The sequence below is a fragment of the Nuphar pumila genome, chromosome 7 (genome assembly GCF_984573655.1).
Source record: "Nuphar pumila chromosome 7, dmNupPumi1.hap1.1, whole genome shotgun sequence".
NCBI classification, from domain to species: Eukaryota; Viridiplantae; Streptophyta; class Magnoliopsida; order Nymphaeales; family Nymphaeaceae; genus Nuphar; species Nuphar pumila.
Genome location: NC_143255.1, coordinates 125,507,031 through 125,530,186, shown reverse-complemented (window position 1 = coordinate 125,530,186; position 23,156 = coordinate 125,507,031). Strand labels below are relative to the sequence as shown.

General features: G+C 36.2%; 1 protein-coding gene and 1 non-coding gene across 2 annotated transcripts in view; one reads left to right on the top strand and one right to left on the bottom strand.

Moving 5' to 3' along the window:
* The window catches only part of LOC149833377 (uncharacterized), a 110,583-nt gene extending 90,674 nt beyond the window's left edge, over positions 1-19,909 (top strand). The window contains exons 14-21 of the mRNA XM_090015092.1: positions 12,552-12,670; positions 14,278-14,402; positions 14,683-14,907; positions 16,249-16,409; positions 18,800-18,963; positions 19,045-19,127; positions 19,212-19,297; positions 19,362-19,909. Of these exons, the coding sequence (XP_089871218.1) occupies positions 12,552-12,670; positions 14,278-14,402; positions 14,683-14,907; positions 16,249-16,409; positions 18,800-18,963; positions 19,045-19,127; positions 19,212-19,297; positions 19,362-19,505 (1,107 nt within the window). The 3' untranslated portion in view covers positions 19,506-19,909. The remainder of the gene's footprint in view (positions 1-12,551; positions 12,671-14,277; positions 14,403-14,682; positions 14,908-16,248; positions 16,410-18,799; positions 18,964-19,044; positions 19,128-19,211; positions 19,298-19,361) is intronic.
* Positions 19,910-22,232: 2,323 nt separating this feature from the next.
* Positions 22,233-22,306, bottom strand: TRNAI-AAU (transfer RNA isoleucine (anticodon AAU)). The gene has a single exon. It is a non-coding gene; the product is annotated as a tRNA-Ile (tRNA).
* Positions 22,307-23,156: the final 850 nt, after the last annotated feature.

Here is a 23,156-nt window from a genome sequence, read left to right as displayed (position 1 = left end):
CCATGGGTGATTATGTCACCTCGATACCTAAAAAATACCTTAAATAGCCAAGTTCAGACATATCAAAATTATTTTTATGAATAATTTTAATTTCTTCTACTCCCTTTTTATCACTTTCGGTAGTAGTCATGTCATCTACATATGATAAGCGGATGATAATATCGAAACCTGTATTCTTCACAAAAAGAGCAGTGCTAGTATATCATGATCTATAATGTAAACTTAATATTAACTTATTAAACCTATCATACCATCATTTAGGAGCTTGTTGAATCCCATACAAAGCCTTCCTTAACCGAAGAACATTCTCATTATCAATCACAAGACCAGGTGGAAGATCCATGTACAGTTCCTTATTAAGGTCCCATTTTAAAAAGACATTCTTAACATCTAGCTGGTAGATTAACTGCTTTTTAATGAATGTTAAAGCAATTAGGGTCCTAACACTAGTAATGTGGGCTACCGATGCAAATGTTTTCTCATAATCTATCCCGTATTCTTGGGAATAACTCTTGGCCAGCCGTGTCTCTTTTTAAAAATCCATCCACTTTGGTTTTAACCTTATACACCCATTTACATTCTATAGTCTTTTTTCCTATGGGTAAAGGTTATATCTCCCAAGCTTTGGCCTTTTCTAGAGAACTTCATGGCATCAATCCATTCGGGAATATTCATAGCCTTTTTGTATGATGATCGTTCATAAAATGAATAAATAGATGTAAGGCAAGCTCTATACTTTGGAGAAAAAGATTTGTATGAAACAAATCTACTAGGAGGTTTAGAAATGTGATCGGATCTCCTGGCACTAGGTTCCTCTATGATTTGTGATTGCATATACCTATCAAGTGCACATGGAATGTTCTCTCCCATTCTCCGAGAGTAATATTGAGTATCATGAGTAGGGTCATTGGCATTATCCTTAATAGGAGCATCGTCATCAACATGCTCAACATCATCATCAACATGTTCAATTTCATTAATATCATGCTCAATTTCACATTCATCATTAACTATTTCATTTCTAGACAATAAATCAAATAAAAAAGAATATTCGGCTTCTTCCTTAGGCTCACTTGAGTCAAAACCATTTTTATCTTCAAGAAAAGTAACATTCCTTGAAACATAGAGTTTGTCATGTTTTTAAGTCATAACATTTATACCCCTTTTTGCTTTTGTCATATCCCAAGAAAATACATTCAATGGCTTTGAGAGAAAGTTTGTCATTCTTATCAATGAGAACAAAACATTTACAACAAAAAACCCTCGATCTATTTAAATCCGTAGTTATTTTAAAAAGTTTTTCAATAGGAGATATATTTTGCAAAGAATTTGATGGCATTTTATTTATGAGATACATGGTGGCCAGAGCACCTTCAACCCAAAAATTTTTAAGAACATTTTTTGAAATAAGTAAAGTCCTAGTTGTTTCAATAATATGTCAGTGTTTTCTTTTGACCAAACCGTTTTTTTGTGAATTTTTTGGACAAGACCTTTGATGAGTAATTCTATGATTTTTTAAATAATCTCTAAATTCATTTGATAAATATTATCCTCCTGAATCGGAACGTAACATGATAATGTTGGTGTCAAATTGTTTTTCTACAAATTTATGAAATTCTTTAAAACATGAAAAAACTTTGGATTTAAGCTTAAGGAAGTAGATCCAAGTATATCAAATATAATCATCAATAAACACAACATAATGTGAAATGCCTTCTTTCGATATAACCAGAGTGAGTCCTCATACATTTGAGTCCACAAATTCAAAGGGCTTTGTAGAAACAAAAGACCTAGATCCAAAAGGAATAGATTTCATTATGCCAAGTATGCAATCCTTACAAATAATTTATTTTTTATTACAAGATTCTTTCAAAAATAGAAAGATAATTTTGAAATATTTGGATGGCCTAATCTTTTATGCCACAATACAATATATTTTTTCTTTACAAAATTACAAAAAGATTCTTTAGCAAGGTTAAGAAAATCTATGTAATAGAGATCTCCGCTCTTATGGCTTTTTCCAATCAACTTTCTTAAGAATCTTAATTGGCGATCCTACACCCAACATTTTTTAGACGAGAAAGATACCTCATACCCATGATCAAATATTTGAGGAACGGAAAACAAGTTTAAGTTAGGTTTAGGAATAACTCTAACTTTTGGAACATGAAATTTATTTAAAATGTTTTTAAAAGTTTCCAATACTTTTTATTTCCAAAGAAGTGCCATCTGTGGTAGAAACAAAAGGTTTGCAAGAACTGTTAGTATATTTGGATAAGAGAGACTCGCTAGAAGCCATATGAAAAGCGGCACCGAAATCAAGAATCCAAGAATGCATACCGGGTGGAGAAGAGGTAGACACCTTGGTGTCGGAGGTGGATGTTGAAGATGACTTAAGAAATTGTTGAAGAGCTTCCACAGGTTGAGAGATAGATAAGTTTTTAAGGTCTCTACCTTTCTTGCCTGTCTTGTCCTCCTTGGAAGATTCTTTAATGGTAGCCACCTTCTTTTTGAGTTTTGGACACTCTTGTTCATTGCAAAATGATATGTTTTTCTTCATCCACCATGGTTATTTTTTCCAAAGTCAAGGGGTCTATATGTTCTCATGTTGTCGGGCCTAGACACAGCAAGAACTTCTCCTTAGACATCTTAAGCCATGTTTCTTCTTGATATACTTTGGCAAGGGATTTATCAAGAGTAGGAGCAATGGTCCTATGGAGAGTTTGGGACCTAACTTGCTTAAATTCGGGTCTTAGCTCAAAGAGGAAAATGAATAGATACTCTTTTTCAAGTTGCTTTTGTCTTAACTCAGTGACCGAGCCTTCCTACTTTGGTTCGAGCAGGCCAACTCATCCCATAAGGGAGAGAGTATCCTATAGTAGTCTCTAACACTCTTATCTCCTTGTCTTGTGGTACATATTTTGTCTTAGAGGAAGTATTGGTGAGCCAAATCCTTTTTCACGAACATTCCTTTAAGAAATACCCAAATATCATCACACGCCTTGTTAAATTTAATTGTAGGAGGCAATCTTGAGCTCCATGCTATTCATGAAACAAAACAAGATTTAGGCATTTTTTGCTTCCCAATCTTCTATCTTGTCTTGGTATTCTTTAAGAGCCTTTTCACGTTCATTGTCGTCAAGAGCCTTGATTTGGTCACTATATTTCTTTGTGAGTATGAGTTGTGGTTCTTTGGACATCTCACTCACATGCCTCCAAAGTTTTTTTCATTTGAGATGGTTTTTCATGGCTGCGGTTCACATAAGGTTGTTGAAATCATTGAGCTTGCAGAAGATCACTATCTTGGCCATAATAGGCAAGAAACACCACTAATCAAGATGGCCTTCACTCCAAAATGGTCTCTTTCAGCAACTATGAACCGTGAACCTCGAACCACGACCAAGAGTAGAAGAGAAGAATAAATACAATAGGATCTCAAGAGCACAAGGCTCTAATACCATGTAATGAAAACAAAAACAAAAATACTCACATCGCTACTAAGAGCATACAAGAAAGTGCACATGCACAAACCCACTATAGCAATTCAATAGTCACTAATGGGTAAGTCCCAAGGCACAAGGACAGACTCACAATAGCACACAAGAGAGCACAAAATTTAAAATAATATTTTATTCATGCTTAAAATGCTTAAGACAAGCATAGAGAGAATGTGGGAAATAACCCACATATATATACACAAGGGAAGAGAGAGAGGCTATCCCAACTAGCCGTTGTGATAATCCAAGTTGGGCTCGTCCAACGGCTAGTTGGGCTAGTCCCAATGGCTACAAAACTGCCCCTAATAGGCAGTGCCTAATACAAAAATAAAAATAAAAGGACGAAACTGCCTATAATGGGCAGTACCTATTACAAATAAAAGAAAATAAAAACTACATATAAGCATCTATATTACAATCTATAAGTGTAACACCCTGAAATTTTAACCCAAATTTTTAGAGGTTTTTTTTTATACCAGCGGAAACAACCATTTCATTAGGTTAAGCATTCAGGCGCATTACAAGCGTGATCAAGCAACATCTATTTTATTCCAAATAAATAATGACATGAGAGTTCCAAATAACATGAATACTAATAAATTGAAATTTAATCTGAGACTTTCCGAGAACACAATAAATCAAGCATCTCGATCAACACCCCATCCCGTAGTCGCTCATGATACTCTACTCATCACCTGAAAAATGGTAAATTTATAGGAATTAGACTACAACTGTCTAAGTAGGTAAATGCTGAGAATTTAGCAAATATACTAAGTAACAAGTATGCAAGGGATTTGTTTAATTACAGACAATAAGGCATGACACTAAGGATAACATGAGAAAATGAACGTGACTAAACTATTGCATATTGCCAATTTAAGTTTCTAACTAGAATATATGAACCCTAACATGATCAATCAACAATCATAGGAATAAAGAATTTATTTCATGCTAAGTTAACTAATGACAGGTGAAAACGCAAGGTAAATAACATGAACTGAAGTACTACATCAATAAATTCTAAGAATTTAACCAACATATGTCAACAATAGCAGGCTCAACTCAAACTCACAGATATACCGAATTTATTTTATGCTAATTTAAACAATCACATGCTAAAAATAACTATTAACATGTTAAAGTGCAAACTTGCCAACTCTCTGCTCAACTGATGTACACAAGATACTTTTAATTAGTGTTTTTTTTTAATTATCCCGCGGGTACACGCGGGTCAAGGCAACCATTTTAGAAGAGAACATTCGGGGGTTCATTATTCATTAGTGTTTTATTAACCCGAACATTCTAACTGAAACTGTAAATCCTAAGGGAGCGGTCAGTAACCGAGAGAATCTCTCAAAAGCCCAACTAAACATGATGCATTACTAACTTCTGCAGAAGAACATGAAGCTACCGCCTAAGACAAATTTGGTAGTTCGGATTCCCTAACTTCGAGAACTGGGGACCAATAAGCCATTGTCGCTCGAAGCCAGAAACACGTCCTCGGAGTTTTGTACCACTTACCCTCTCCAAGGTAAGCCCAAATCTGAGTAGGTTGCTCTCTTTTTAATTTGTATTTCCTGATGTGTCAGGGTTTTTCCCTGATTTGAACCCAATACCCAAAGACATTGGAGTTCCCCAAAATTTTTGAATCATACCACATTAGGAGTAGACTTCCAATCATTCATACATCAAATATGTATGTTAACCAAACTTGGTTCATTTAATTGTGCAGACCCACTCACAGTGCTCTGGTACCTTTAAACCGTCAAGCACGAGTGCTCCGGTACCTTTAAACCAGTCAGGCTCGATTACCAAGATCATCATTCATCATCATTATATTTTTTTTCAATAGCAAACTGCCACAACCTACCATTAGGTTTTAAACTTGCAGCGTCCGAACACAGGGTGACGTGCACTGACAACTCTTGCCAAATAAACAAAGACCCGTTTGTTTCCTTTAGAGAGTATGCAGTGTAATCTCAAAGATTTTGTAATACAAGTATATGCTTTTCTTCAAACACATTCACACTTGAGCATTCCACAAGGTATACAGCTTAGTTGGCATTTGATAATTTCAGAAAATATGTGGTATACAACTTAACATGCATTTGAACAATAGAGAATAAGCAGCTTAATAGGCATTTGATCCCCAACAAATATGTAGCTAAATCACAACTGAATATGCGGCTTAGTATGCATTTTGAGCATCAACTTCATATGCAGTTTGAAAATGCATTTTAACCTTCAACTTAATATGCAGTCGAACAACAACTTTACATGCAACATAATATCCTGAACTGGAAGTCACAAATTACCACATGGTAAAAGTCGATAACTAATGAGCAAATATCTTATATCAGTTCTGACATGGCAGCTCAATTAAAATCCAGACTTTCATATTATAAAAATCGACAACCACCAAATTCATATTCAATACATTTAACATTATTGATAGCCTGCAAAATAAAACATAAATTTATCTATGTTAGGTAGTTAACAGGGAAATCATTGAAGTATTGGTTTTCTGTTGGGTTTAATAAGATTGCTTTTGGCAGCAGCTAATACTTCAATTGAATCAATAACAACAAGAATACCAAATCCGCATAGATATGTGAATACAAGACAACTTACGGCTTAAGGGAAAGAAATCGCCACATCAGTTACATTTTCCAGCAGTGTTATAGTCATTAATTCATCATCAAAATTTGCAGTGTTGGAGAGTGTATCATTGTTATTGATTTGTGTTCCTGTGCAATGTCTCACTAGTATTGGTTAGCTTATTAGAGGTTTTTCATGATTTCTAACTCATCCTTACCATTAGGATACAGAGGGCTTTCTAATAAAACAATTACAAAGAAAGGGTAAGGTATTCCCATAAGTTATTTTATGATTAACTGAAATCCCTAATTTTGTTTTAAAGTTTGGAAAGTAGTTCAACCAATTACTGTTGAACTGACTCTATATGTGTACGTCAGTGCAATTTGTATCTGGTTGTCTTCAAGGGTCAGAAGTTACTGTGATTCTCATATGAGGCTGTAAACAGACGACTTACTCATAACCGAGGAATGCAACCCCAGAGATTCCAAAAAAAAAAATCTATGAGAACCAAGAACCTCTACTTAATTGAATGATGAAGAAAACAATGTTAGGAGGCCATCTTATAAAATAACAGGTTCACTTATAAAGAAATTTGTATCGCCATTTAGCGAACTAAGCCCAACTTCTTTTCTTTTTTGAACATATTTTGTGATTCAACAAATGCAGATGTTGCGCAGACATACAGCAGGTGAGATTGCATACGAATACACAGAAGTAACAACAGATTCCATAATTTGTCTCATATAGAGATTGTGCATACATACTTCGTAGCATACAGGTGTACAGAGGCAAAAAGGTATTTCGTGGTTCATCAAATACAAAGATTGTGCAAGACTGTGTTTCATGCTTGAAATTAACATTCTACGAAACATAGTAACCTCTACAAACCCCGATTTAGACAAAAATAGAAGCTCCAATACCGATTTTCTTAAAAACAAAATGTGCTAAGCACGCATGCAGAACCCAGATTCTGCCCTTGTATCGGTTAAACCCACTCAAATGGGTTGAGCATGCTTGATACAAACAATCAGCAGAAACCATAGGAAAACCTACTATCGGAAATCCGAAATCCCCAAATCGAAGATTTGGGATTTTCGGCAAACCTAAATCCCAAATTTTTGATTTGGGATTCACGACAAATCTAATACATACTCGTAAATTAATACATATGCGAAAAGCACAGTAAAAACCTACCCTTTTCGAAGCTTTTCTCCCTTTTTGCTGAGTTTCCTAACGTTGTGCTCTCGATCAGCCGTGACTCTGCGGAATCCCTTCCTTGAATCATGAACGAGGGAGAGGGATGGAAAGCTTGTCGGCGTGGGGTCTCCTGTGCCAGTTTCGGCAATAGGAAAGGGCGACGGAGGGAGGAGATCACAAAAAGGGGAGGCTTATCGGCGTCAGGGCTCCTCCGACGAGCTGAGGAGGTCGAGGGAGCATGCGAGGGAAGGGGGAACAACAGCGGCGTTGCTGGCGGCGGTGGGTGGCTGAAAAAGAAACAGGAGAGGGAATGAGAGAAAGAGAGTGTGGGAGTTGGGGAATCAGAGAGGGAAAGACCAGAGGAGGTGTTCGGGAAAGGGGAACTGATGCTGGGTTGCTGGCGGTAGGTGGCCGGACGCAGGGCGAGCTGAGGGAACGACAGAGCCGACCGGGGCTGCGTTGGGGACGTCGGTCGAGGCTAGCAGAGTGGGAGGCAGACAAGAGGAAAGAGAGTGACGATGGCGGAAGGTCGCTGGCGGCTTCGGTCGCCAACGGCAAATCGGAAGAGGACGAGAGGTAGAGAGGAGAGTGGTAGGAGAAGGGTTCGGGTGGGGATTTGTAGGAGGGTGGCCCCTCCCCGACGGCTGCGCACTCCCCCCCCCCCCTTACTCTATCGGCTCGCGTTAGGGTTCACTCAGAACCCTAACGCCCATTTTATTGGGCAGCACTGTTATGTTTTTTTTTTACTTAACTCCTTACACGGGGTGCAGCCCGAGTCCGGGTCCGAGACCCGGGATCCAACCGTGAGTTGGATCCGCGACTTTCCTGGGATATGAATCTGCAGGTTGGATCCATATGGATCCAACTGTGGATCCATTCATTAAACTTATTTAAATATGTAATTAATACATTATTATTATATCACTATTTATTATTATTATTTCTTTTTTCTAATATATGTATACAATATTATATATATGGACCCTAATTGATATGGGTCCTAGATCCGAATCATGGATTCCAGCAAATTATTATAGATCCAACATTAAAATTTTAATTAGATCCATACTATATTTAAATCTTCGGCATCTAGGATCCAAATGAAGTAATGCGGATCCAAACATCGCATAGGGTATTACGAATCCTCATAAGGTGTTATAAGTCCGATATAGAAATTTTCTTATTAAGAATCTGATTTAAACTTCATGGATCCACTGAATTCGACCTGGATCCAAATGGGATATCAGAGATCCAAGTACGGATAAACAATTTAAACAATAAAATATCATTGTACCAACTTAAGGACATAAATTTTAAGTTTATTTATCTGATAAAATTCACGGGTATTATATCCTTTTTCCCTAAAAGGAATTTCGACATCGAAATTTTCGTACAAGGACTACTCGAAAAGACTAGGGTACTTTTCTCGCATACTGGCCTCCGGTTTCTATGTGATTTCGTTGGTACCATAATATTAGCATCTAACCTTGTTGGTATATAACGTTGGCGTGATGTTCAAATAACCCATCCATATCCAATATGTCCTCATATTTAGTCATATCGAGTAGGGTCAGGTCAGCGTAATTCTTTCATGTCCAATAATATTTACGTGTCTGGTATATTGTTTACACATATATTTACAATCTATGCTTTGTAGTATTCTTACGATTATTACTTGTATATATCTATACTTATAGGCACTTTAAAAATATGCAAGTAACGTAAACAATAACAATAAAATATACTCACAGAGTGCTTACAGGGTGTGACACGACCATGATCTTTGATTTATTGTTCCCAAGCTCTGATACCATAACTGTAACGCCCCAAAATTTTAACTCAAATTTTTAGAGTTTTTTTTTTGTAATAGTGAAAACAACCATTTCATTGGGTTAAGCATTCAGGCGTATTATAGGAGTGATCAAGCAACAATATTTGTTTTATTCCAAATAAATAATGACATCAGAGTTCCAAATAACATGAATACTAATAAATTGAAATTTAATCTGAGACTTTTCGGGAACACAATAAATCAAGCATCTCGATCAACATACCATCCCGCAATCGCTCATAATACTCTACTCATCACATGAAAAATGGTAAATTTATAGGAAGTAGACTACAACTCTCTAAGTAGATAAATACTGATAATTTGAAAAATATACTAAGTAACAAGCATGCAAGGGATTCCTGCAAATTATTATAGATTCAACATTAAAATTTTAATTGGATCCATACTATATTTAAATTTTCGGCGTCCAGGATCCAAATGAAGTAATGTGGATCCAAACATCGCATAGGGTATTACGAATCCTCGTAAGGTGTTATAAGTCCGATATAGAAATTTTCTTATTAAGAATCTGATTTAAACTTCATGGATCCACTCAATTCGACCTGGATCCAAATGGGATATCCAAGATCCAAGTACGAATAGACAATTAAAATAATAAAATATCTTTGTACCAGCTTAAGGACATAAATTTTAAGTTTATTTATCCGATAAAATTCATGGGTATTACAATAATATATATATATATATATATATATATGTGTGTGTGTGTGTGTGTGTGTGTGACAAACAATATATATTTTAACAATTGAAACCACCCTGTTCACATTTTCTTGGTTTGTTTGGGAATCAAGGGCTACAAAATTCAATGGTCTACAATACCTCAAATTTTCAATATTAAGAAAATCATAATTTTACATCAAACCCACCCAATCTAAAGTGCATTTCCTAGTTGATAGACCATGCTGAACACATTCATGGGGCTAAATTCGACAAATAAAGCTCATATTCAGCTAGTGAGTACCCTACCCTAGAGTGTAGCCAAGATTTCCCCATATATGTGTATGTGTGTGTCAGTGTGCGCATGTGTGTGTGTTTCAAATGAATAATCACAAATAATTAAACTAAAATCTAAATATTTGATGATTTGCATATGAATGTATTCTATCTATTTATCCCAACACATTATTGAAAATACAATATTCATTTGCAAATAATTGTGCAGACACCCCTCTCTCTCTCTCTCTCTTAATATGCACGCAGAGCTCCATAAATAGATTTCTCAAATAGCAAGAACATCAATTGAATAAACTAGCTTGGACAAACATTGTTCAACAATCAAGTTTATCAAATAAATGCTAAATAAAAAATACATTATCTCTACTGGTGCAATTCAGATATTTTCGTGGTTAATTCATACAAGAGTATTGTGCATTGATCTTGCTAATCAGTGAATGACTCATTCCTAAAATGTGCTTTATGTCAATCCTTCTCGAGTGGTTCATTGTTTTGAGTGGTTTATATCAGTTACAAAAGAACTGATTGATGAATCTGATTATATCAAAGCAAAATTAAATGAACGAGATCTTGTAGTGTCAGGATTTTGGGCCATTTTTCTTTCTTTGTTCCATATATTTTGGATCCATTATCCTTGGTTTTGGGAAGAGAAAAATCTTGTATTTGGCACCTAGGATCTTGAGTGGGCCACCCAAAATACAGTGGCAAAAAAAGTTTTTTTCTCAGGTAATCAAACATGTACTTAGGGTCTGTTTAACCACTGAGGTTCTTTGTGCTAATTCCAAATAAAATATGTCAAAATGGATTTGCCTAGGGTGTGTTACATCTATTTTATATGGGATGTCAGATATTGTTTAGGCCCTTTGATGTTTGTCATTTTTTTTAAGAAACACTTCTAAGGCCCTATCCAATGTGTTTTTGTTTATTGTTTTTAAATAGCAAACAAAAGCAGTTTGTAAATTTTCTAAACAAAGTCTATAGTGAAAAGGCCATTGTTTGAATGTATGATCTGTTTAAAAACAGAAAGAAGATGACAGTGGTGGGTGGGGAGGAGTTAGGCTGTAGGGCAAGAAAAAGTGGTGGCTGGTTGGTGAAGAGAGAAGGGGACAATGGCATTGGGAGAAGGGAGGAGTGTGGAGAGGGTCAAGGTGAGATAAGAAGAAGCTGATGGTAGAGGATACAATGGCAATGTTGCGTGGAGAGAGGGTGAAGAGGTAAGGCAAAGGGAAAATGAAGATGGCAGGTGGTGGATATGGTGGCAGTGGTGGGTGGAGGGAGGAGGACAGTGGCAATAGAAGGTAGGAGAGGGTCAGCAAGTGGTGCTGGAGGAAGAAGAAAGTGATGGTTGCTGGAGACAAGTGGTGTGGATGGGGGAGGGAGGTGTGGGGAAGGGAAAGAGCTAGGGCCCAAAAGAAAATAAATTGAAATGAAAAAAAATAAATGCCTCCCCCATGTTTTTTCAAAGTGGGTGGTTTTTATTTATTTTGAAGTGAGATGTATAATGGAAAAGTAAAAATAAGTCAGCCAAGTGGACAATAAGTTATTTGAGATAAATATAAACAGGAAGTACTTATTTATAAAGACGTCCCAACACTACCCAAATAAATAGTATTTAATGATGTTAATACCTTTGGATATCCATGCATTGTTTATGCCATAATCAGTATAGGCTTTCCTGGATCTCTTTTTGGGTTCATCATATTTTTGCTGTGGGCTTTGATATCGATATGCACGCCTACTTTACCACAACTACTACAATAATAGGTGTTCCCATTGGATTCAAATCTTTGGTTTGTTTATTGCCACATCCACTGATTGAGCAGAATCATATCCTGATTATCGCCAACAATTCATTATCCTATGAGTGGGGTCTTGCAACTGAATTGTACTTCGACTTTCCATGAATTGGCTGAGTCCATCTCCAGATTTTCCTTGCCTCCACTAGTGCACCTGAGAGAGAGAGAGAGACTCTGTATGCATCTCTTGCACAAGTTGCAGACATTAGACCAAGAGGAGCATTACCAGCAGTAACATACACTCGTCAGGAGATTCAGGGAGGATCCGGTGTTTTCCTGCCTTATTATCTTTTCAAATCACAGTATCATTGGCACCAGTGTTACTGGAGCTATTTCTCTGCGTTGACTAGTTTGTCAGTTTTTGTGGTGATATGCTTTGTTCTCTCTAACTGATTAGTGAATGCATTTAATAGTCTTACCAAAAATATAGATAGTTTTGCAGTCTAGCAGTAAATCTTGACTTAAAATCTCAAGTTATCTTTTGTTGGTTGGTTATTTTAACCAGTTCTGTTTCCTGATATATGCAACATATATTTTATGGCTATGATTCTTTCAAGAATTTTCTGAAGCAATTTTCTTACCCTCCTACACCCTTCCATAGCATTTCTAGAATAAATCCTTCAGTTATACTTGTTACATTGTGAGCTTCATTTGCAGGCTTATCAAGCTTTTGGACTTCGTGGTGGATTTTTGACATTCATAGTATCTATGTTTATGTTCCTGGCTTGGATTTCACATCACATGTCTATCAGAAATTTTGGGCAAGGTTCATTGAGGTACTTTCCCAGGTTTCTCTTCAAGGCATTGATTCTAACTTCTAAGAGGCTATTAGAATGTGGGTGTTGATAGTTATTTTGATAAATGGAAATGCCAGAGTTTTTTCCCTTTTCTATTTAACCCTTCTTATAGATCCTGTTCAATAATTTCTATATATTAATGTACTAAAAAGCTAATTTATATCTATATTTTATGCATTACATTGCTTCACAGTTTACTTGTTAGGGGCATTGTTGAACTAATATGAGAACAAAAATTTTTGCTCAATGATGAGGCTGTGGATCTTATTCTTTGTGTTGTCAATCCTACTTTCGCTTCTGATAATTTATGGAATTGTTCTTGGCATGCACACATTCTCCTTCTCTCTTGATCAAGTTTCTAATGGATGGATGTGATTATGTGAACTTCTTGCTCTTTGGTCAAGTTTGGTTTTAAGGATTGTCTGGCTTTTAGCAAAGGCACTAACTTCACCTAAGACATTCTGATTGCAAAGAATTCTATTTAAAGAAAGGATTGCACCACCTTTAAATAGAAAATGATTGGAGGCCACTCAAGCAAGAACGCTTCAGGGGTTGCTTTTTTTCCGAAGTTCCATGGTTGCTTAAGGGTGTAGGCTGAGCACCATCCCTATTATACATGGGAGTGATGACTCAATTATGACTAATAATGACTAAACTGACTTAGAGAAAAATAATGCTTTTCGTGATTTCTGACTAAGGAAGAAAATATAGATGAGATCAAAGAAAATATCATGATGACTAGGGTCGAATGAGATAGCTGGATGTAAGGTTGCACTATCATAACCAAGGGTTCTTGGGTTCAAATCCCACGTGGGTTATCTTCTAGCTTGCCTATTTAAAAAAATAAAAAGGTCACTATGACTGCCATTGAAGTTGTCGCGTACTGTCGTGATAGAATATTTGGTACAGGGCTAACATTCAAGTGGTTTTTACTGGTAGCGGTTGTTAGAGGAGTATTTGGTTAAAATTGATTTTATTTGCGTGCCAGCTATCTGCAAAATAGTCTGAGTTATTTGTTCACTTAAAGAATGCATTTTCTAATTTTTAACTACCAGTCATTTCATGCCTTATTAGTATTGGTTCTAGAGGAGAACCTTATTAGTCGTTCATGTTGATCTGGTTGTTATTCTTCTTCATGGGGTTCTTCTGTAGAAAGCTACTCTTTATTCTGCATATTTGAAAGCATAGAGCTGAAATGACAGGGTAACCAGCATCGATGCTTTTTCAAGTTCCTTTTATTTTTGCCCTTCTGTGAATTTTTTTCTTGAATCTTCAGTTTGTTACCTTCTTAAAATTGCACAGTTTTTTGTCGTCACTCTGATCGTAGATAATGAAAAATGTGCTGTCATTTAATGACTGCATGTTTTGCGGTCCTTATAGTTGCATCTTTTCTTTGGCTTGTTTTTTATCCATTTGTCTGTTGTGTATCATTGTTTTTTTAATGTGGCCCAAGAAGATTGTTTTTCTTATGCTTGATGATTCTTTTATTTGAGTTGCAAATTGAAGGTACATTATTTTTAATCTTTTAATCAATTAAAATCACATTTACTAGAACTTATCATAAACTCTTCTTTGCTGTTTGTCAGGTCAGTGGCAGGGTATGTTATTCCCTTGATTCCATCGCTCTTATATAGTGTATATTTTGGTGGATTTCTTGTTCAATTCTTGGTTGAGAAGATGGGCATGATGGGTTCTCTTCCTCCTCCATACGGTTAGTTGTGGCATTCCTTAAATTAATGGTGATAATTTGTATGCTCACAGGTGCATTGAGAACTTATCAATTATGTTTCAATAAATAGCTTTTGGTTGATGGAATCCATTCCCTGGTGATAGCTTTTCTGCATCATGTGATCGTTTATTTATGTAATGAAAAAAATGGCATTGCTGCTGAACTTTGTCACTACATAGTATATGCATGCAATCTTTGTTGTTTCCAATATATTTGAGGAGTGCTCACTTGTATATGATAGTTGTGGAATATTTGCTTGCAGGGTATTTCATTCCAGATATTGTAGTTGCGGCTACAGTTGGACTTGTTACTGGGTGGTGCATGGGTCAATTAATCCCTGTTATTGGCCATTGGTTAACCAGATCATTCATCATCCAGTGCTTCTTGCACTTTAGTGTTGCTGCCATGGCATTGTCATCTCAGTTCTTTCCTTATAGTACCAATGCACCAAAAAGAGTCGTGCTTCAGCATACATATAGAACTGCAGGTATTTGCTGCTACGTAATAATATTGTATTAGTCATTCCTGTTTGTCTTGGTGTTTTCAACTTACAATATAATCATAACTTATGAAAATAAGTTATTGCTAATTATGCCCGTCTCTTTTTCTTTCTCTATTACCATATGTTTTCTGGTCTTATTTTTTTCAGACTTTCTAATGAATTTTTTGCAAGTCTGTTGATTCAATTGTCAAAAGATTAGTTTTAAGGTGCTTCATCGATATTCTTAATTTTTTACATTGTGGCTTCCACTATATGCATATCCTTGAGAAATTTATCCAACTTCAGAAATATTGTCTTGGAATACCTGTTGAATCCATAAAAATATGCATGCTTATATTCCCTGTCGACATGCTTCTTATAATTTGATAAAACAATTTGACTGAGTTCAGGTTTTGTTTTAATGTATAAAAGATAATTTGATGGTGCCAATCCCATTTTTTTCTTTTCTCTCCAACTTAAAATTAAAAAAAAAAGCTGCTTAATGTGAGTCTGTGATGTTATGTAGTTAACGGTGCAAGATGAATCTGTTATAGTCTGAAACGGTTATGTGGTCTTTTGGTGTTCATGCATCTGATCAAGCTTCTCAGTTTGTCAAAACATTCTATATTCAAGAATTAATTTTTTCTTGAAATTCTGGGTGCCATGTTTTCTTCCAGTTGGCAATGTGGTCATGTTTCCCATAGAAGTGGTAACGCAATTTCACGTTAGTGGAAATTGTGGCCTCCTTGAAAATTTGCTTTCTAGTTGTTTCATCTCTGCTTCAGATTATTGTGGGAAGGAAAGATGAGAAGAATTGTGATGCTTCTTTGGTTATTCTTGAAGTTCTCACATATATTCTCGACATGAAAGGTTTTTTGCTTACGAAAACTCTTTTTGCAAAGAAAACCACCCATTCTCTTGAATCCTAAATGATGTGTAGAAACCAAAACCTGGCAAAAAAGGAAAATAGTGTCATAATCAGATCATTCACCATGCTACTCAGATGTCAGTTGACTGTATTAATCTTCTGGAATTAATTGTTTCTTTTTTGAATACTGGCATAGTTAAAAAGTTATGAATTGAGGGTAACCAGCAAAGCAATATATGTGATGCCAAGTCTCAGTTATCTTGCTTTTTCATTAACATAATAATAACGATAATGAGGATGCATCATAAATGCTTGGCGTTTACTATTGAATGCTTAAGTCTTATTTCAAGAATGCATCGTCTAAATCCGTAGATCAACTTTTTACTCACCAGTATTCATTGTATGAGTTGGTATTTTAGACTTCTTACAACTTTGCAGTCATCTTAGCTGTTTATTAAGTTGTTGATTGGAAATGGCAGATGCACATAAAATAGTGGACTCCAGCTATGACTTCGCTGTGGTAGATTCCAATTCATTGATTTTCCTCTTCAAATATTCACCTGAAGCAGCAGATGTATTAAAGATCGGATCAACACTTTCTGCTGAAAATTCCCCTCCGTCTGATCAAAGTGAATTCGTGGTATGCTACTTCATTGACTGGATAATTGAGAAGCCAATATTATGAATCCATTCATAGAAATGCATAAATTGAGGGATGCAGAGAGATATAAAGCCACGAGTCTAACTGTTATTTGTTAATAATGGCTAAATTTTCAAATAGTTTTGTGCTGACGTTCACTCTTTTTTTCCCCTTTTTAAAAGATGTGTGGCTGATGTTGGCTTTCTCTTCATCAATAAATTGTTCCGTCACAAATAATGTTCATTTATTTGTACCTTTTATTGATGGTTGGTTTGCTTCTTTTTCTTCATATCATGGAACAAATAATGACACATAATCTGCAATGTGTTTTATCTCTGGGACAGGTGAAGGAAACAGACATCGAGAAACAAAGTGCAACAAATAGCGTGGATTAGATTAGTATATGCTATATTCATTATACAGAGACCAGCACAGCCCAAACCTACAACAGTATATAGCTTCTAATTCTTGGTGCTCCCTGGAAACAACGTATTTGCCAATATCTATGTCACAGGGACTCGGCCAACTGGGTGCCGCACCCGCATCGATGCGACGCGGATGCGTGTGCGGTCAACCTGACTCTGGTTGTGTTGACCGCACCCAGGGTCATATATATATATATATATATATATATATATATATATATATATATATATATATATATATATATATATATATATATATATATATATATATATATATATATATATATATATAGTGATTTACGAAAATATCGCGATAAATTGCCTGAAAGTTTAAAATGGCAATTTCTCGCGAGATTTTCAAAACATCGAGAGATTTTTGAAAAAAACATAAATGCCATGATTTAAACACGATATTTATGTTTTAAACGGCTATTTATCGCAAAAAAATCATGTATTTTTATTTTTAAATAATTTTTATTAATATTTTCTTATAAAAAATATTTTTTTATTTTTAAAATTATTTTTTATTGCTGAGATTTTGCCTAAAAATGTGAGATTTATGAAATTTTTTCAATTTCTTGCGAGTTTTTGAAAAACGAGAAATTGCTGATAAAAACATTTGCCACTATATATATATATATATATATATATATATATATATATATATATTTGCCGCACACCCCGCACCCAAGTTTTTTGAAAGTGCCGCACCCCTGCACCCACACCCATGTGACATAGGCCAATATTAATTGTTTCTACGACTTGTAGAGAGAAGCCCATATTTTGGACTCGGTCAACTTTGACCAAGTCTATTTTGTCCATTTTTTAGGGCAAAATACGTACAAAAACTAACAAAAATTGATCTTTATATATATACATAGCCGAGTCTTATTATTATTATTATTATTATTATTATTATATATATATGTCGCCGCTTTACTATATGGTACGGAATGTTGGGCTGCCAAGAGACATCATATTCAAAAAATGAGTGTAGCTGAGATGCGTATGCTTAGATGGATGTGTGAAAATACAATAAAAGATAAGATTCGGAACGAGGAGATACGTAAGAAGGTAGGCGTTGCAGCCATTGAAAATAAGATGAGAGAGAATCGTTTACGGTGGTTTGGACATATTCGGCGAAGGCCTAATGATGCTCCAGTTAGAAGGATGGAGAAATGGGAAAATATATTAGTTAAAAGAGGTCGGGGTAGGCCTAGGAAGACTTGGATGGAGATGATAGGAAAGGATCTGAATGCTTTGAACTTCACCGAGGACATGGCATTGGATAGAAATGATTGGAGGAGAAGGATTCATGTGGAAGACCCAGAATGATTTTCTTTTTTGCTTCATATCGCCGAACCCAATTGTTTTGGGATGAAGGCGTAGTTGTTGTTGTTGTGTGTATATATATATATATATATATATATATATATATATATATATATATATAGCTGTGTCCCCGTGTCCAAAATTTTTGAAATTGCTCTGCACCTGTACCCGCACCCATGTGACATAGCTTACTAGAGAAAAGATATGCACATATCAAACAAAAGGATTTAATTAAGTTGCTTCTTTCTGTGTAAATCTATGTAGACCAAAATGTTTTGAGATATTGGAGTTTCATATTTTTCTAATTCATGTCCATATTATGCTTTATTGGTGTTGGTTTGCCCCCCAGTAACAAAACAAATTTCAGTTTTATTAACTAAATAGTAAAGTAGGCTTACATGAATCACTCTTGTTTTACTTTTCAGAGCTTTGGTCGAACATGAGTTGAAGCTTGTCTGAAACTGTGGAATATGCTCTCACTGGCTTATTCTTTTAACAAATTTTTATAATTGACTTTATGTTTTATGTGCACATATCTACGGCCAATGTGTAAGACACTGAAGAAAATGTTCACCTATAAATTTATACAAGACTGGATTAAGAGTTTTTTCTTCCCCTTTTATTCTTTTGCAGGCACTTTTTCCTGTCTCCTATTTGCTTTATGGAAATCTAAAATTTCATGCAAACGGAGAGGATATCTTTAAGCGCTACACACATTTACCCTATTTATTCAGCAACAAGCCGACAGAAAAATCTGGTCCTGTATCGCGCAGAATCTACCTTGAACTCTATTTGGGGTAAGTGCAATGTTATCTTCTTCGGCACTGTGCCAGTCATTCAGAGTGACAGTGTTTTATGTCTTTCTGTTTATGTTCCAGGTCCCTAGAGGAGGTTTGGGTTGCTGTCCTCAATATCACAGGTCCATTATCAAGGTGGTCGTTTGCTGACAATGGAGTACCTGGTGAGTTTATATTTTCTTGTTTACTCTCCTACCTGGTAATTAAAATGAGATTCTTCATGAAATGACCACTAGAAATCTATGCAGATCCAGAGAGGATAAATGGTGGGCCTCCATCTTATATCTGTAGACTGAGTGGTAGAGGTCAAGAAAACTGGACCTTCTGGCTGGAGGTGACCCTATAGTCTCTCTCTCTCTCTCTCTGAGTTACTTTGTTGATTCGATGGTGTCTTGCAGGCTAACATTTCAGAAAATCTGAGGGTAGATCTTGCCGTAATAGACCAGTACTTGGTTGATGATACAAGGAAACTGAAGGGTGCCTTCCCGAATTGGGTAGATCTGGTTACCTATTCGAGCTACTTGTCAAGCTATTTCTTCTAATATTTTTTTCCCGTGTTGGTTGCTTGATAATAAATGAGTTGGTCATAGTAAACTCATGCCATTGTTATAGTGAAAATAATTTTGTCTATGAAAGATGGGCCTCTGTAGAGCAAATGATTCTCTGCTCATATCGTTGGGCCTCTGCAGACTGCAAATGATTAACTTCTCTGCTCATATCATTGGTACCTGCCTTTATGGTGCATATGCAAGTAAACAGTTTGAGTTACGAAGGTACACAAAGCTGATGACTTTTGATATTGGTGCAGATTATGAATGATCTCTTTTTGGAAAAATTTCAAAAACACACAAGTTTTTGATATTGTTGGAAAACACACCTAAATTTATGCACCATTGACTAAAAAGACTATTTCCTTGTTAACCCTAGTTGAGTTAATAGAATAAAGTTACTGATTTACCCTCAAAACAATAATTTTTTTATGGAAAAAGTTTTCAAAATCACACTTGAAGTTTAGGTGATAATAAAAAGAAAAAACGCACATAAGTTTTGGTAATTACAGGATAGTTTTTTTTTTATGAGGAAGGAAAACCCTCACCGTGAACCCCGTCACTTAATGGGCTCCCCTCCCTGCAAGGTAAAACTCCAGGATGAGGACATGACCACCCAGCTTTAAGTGCACCAATACGGCAGCCCCCCATACACCTTCTGAATTTTATTCTGTATCTTCAGCTTGACACAGGTCCCTGCTGACCACATGACAACTTTGAGAGAAGGAAACCCTGGGTTTGTCTAATTAACCCTGAAAAATTTTTGGTGTGTTTTTAACAAAATTGAAAACATAGCTTGCGTTTTTTTATTAATGCTCTTAAGTTTAGGTGTGTGTTTTATTTTTTCGATAGACAACCTAGGGGATCAACTCGAGATCCTTCAATTATTATATTGCAACCTAACGTCTCATTTGACCCGACTATGAATGAGTTGTTCTTTGCAGTTGAGCGTGTCAATTGGTCCAACACCTCCATGGTGATTAGGATGGATATCTCTTTTGCAAAAACTAGTCCTGTCAATCCCACAAGACCCAAATAACTTTTTTGCCAATGAACTGTTTGTGACAATGGATTAGTTCGATCCAAAATTTGAGATAAAGGGTGTATAGGCCGAAAAGTGATTCATAAATTGTTAAGTAAATGCTAGTTTTATAGTGCACCTTTGAGGGATGGAGGGTGCTCAACATAGGTAAATGCTAGTGAGCTCATCATAGGGAATATCCAAGCGATGCTGTTGTGTGTGTTCATGTGCATGATATTAGGGGTGTAAATAGATGGATTCAATCTGGTGTGCAATTCAGATCCTACGTAATTTTCTCGGATATGCTTACTGAAATACTATCTGCATCTGTATTTGGATCAGATTCTGGTTCATCTGTTCGGACCATTTTGAGCGACAGTCATTTGTCAAGTTATGTTCAGATTTTGATACAATCCAATATTTTTTTTAAATGGTTAAAGTGCTTGTTTTCAACTCTCTCTTTTTTTATCCTTAACCAAGTATCAATACGTAAAATGTGAATTTGAATTCAACTTTTTTTATTGGATCTTGTTTGGATATGAACTTATTTAAAATTCAGATTCAGATAACAACCAACCATGGACTGGGCACCTATTTGATCTGTTTGCATCCTCCGAGCATTTTGGTGCTATCATATGTGCAAATGATATATATATATATATATATATATATATATATATATATATATATATATAATGGTTAGATGCACAATCCATAGGTGTGTAAGTCGAACAGGATTTTGCTGAACGTCCATCGCGTGTGATGGACTCAGCAATTTTCCTGCAAAATATGCTTAAAAGCGTAAAATAAATCACCCAAAATGCTTTAGCGGCAGTTCTGGACTGCCACTAAAGGTTCCATTTTTGCTGGGACCTTTAGCAGTGGTTGAACCTGCTGCTAAAAAGGCTTTTGGGTATGGTATCGGGTTTAGACTCGGGTATAATCGGGTTCACTATAAGATACACCATACCCGGACCCGATAAGAACTACATGAACCAGACCCGGTAAAATAAAAAAAATTATCATTTTTACATTGAAAATTTGCGGGTCTTAATTGAAACTTGGGTCGGGTCCGGGTCTGGTATACAATTTCATAAACTATATCCAGATCCATGTATTAATCAAACCTTCAGGTCCGAACCTGGGTCTTAATCGGGTCTTCTAATTTATCACCATACCCGGACCCTATAGGGTTGGGTCCGGGTAAACCCAACCCGTTGACACCCCTATATGAGACCCCAATGGTCCATCTCCCCATATTTGCTTTTGGTTAAAAAAAAAACTCATTTCAAATCCTGCCTGACTTGTAACCATCCAAACACATCCCAACATGATAAAATGAAATGTATAAGCCCGTATCCAACTCAAGTGTTCATTTGAATCTTATTTTAAGAATCCCATCCGAGAAAAAGGTGTCCATTAACACACATAATGTATGGGTATTCTACTCAAGGATGGCCTATCCCGCGGTGGTTACCCATGTGGTCAGCAGGTTCCTGTGTCAAGCTGAAGACCCAGGATCGATTCCCACTAGTACATGATGGCTGCTGTTACTTTAACACGGTTGGGGCACGTAAGGTTGTGTCCTCGACTCGGGGTTTTACCTTGCAGGGAGGTGGGCCCATTAAGTGACCCGGTCCTCGGTGAGGGTTCCATCGTCATAAAAAAAACTAAAAAATCATGTAGAATAGGACTAATAGTGGCCCATGCAGGTCTCAAACCTGCGACCTTCGCGTTATTAGCACGACGATTTAACCAACTGAGCCAATAGGCCGTTATGGCTGAGTGCAGATTATAAATATTTATGGTTTTTGTGAAAGAAGAGCGATCGATTAAAATACCAACTGTTGAATATTTCATATGTACAATTCTGGATCTTTGTCGAATCTCTGATTGGACTCTGAATGGTTTATAAATTTCGAAAGTCGGACCCAGGTCTATCATTATTATTATGATATTGTGGGTCCAACCCAATTAGCTAATCAGGCATGCCTTAATAGGTCCATGCCCCTACAAATATCAGATTGTGTGTTCTAATCGCAAGACCTGACTCATTGGCAGAAATACTCTAGTTTGACTATAAATTATTCAGAAAAAGTCGAGTACAAGCACAACCATCTCAGGATTTTCTTATTATAGAAAGTTTTAAAAAATTTATGGAATCCTGAGTGGACCCGGATCTGACATCATTTGCATGCCTCTACAACTACGTCATTTGATGTAGAGAAAATGGACCAGAAATGGTCAGACCTCCAATCCAACACATTTCTCAGATTAAGATCACGAGTAGAATCCAATGCGTATTTGGTCTGGATCCAGGTCCAAATACTAAGAACCACACCAACACACCTGCTAAAACCTCTATTTTTTAAAATTTTACATGTCAAATTGGAAGAATATAATTGTTATCTCGGGAAGAACTGCAGTCAGGCCTCCCTATATACTATACAAATCTTGTGGTCCAACCCGATTAACTAATCAACCTCTTTTAGTAGGCCCAGACCCTAACACTGTCAGATTGGTATGGCGTTTGGTCAGGTAAGACCTGACCCATCAACAGCCCCCGGTGCTGGGTCATATCACTGGATCGGGTCATGGAACCACATCCTAACACAACTTCATTG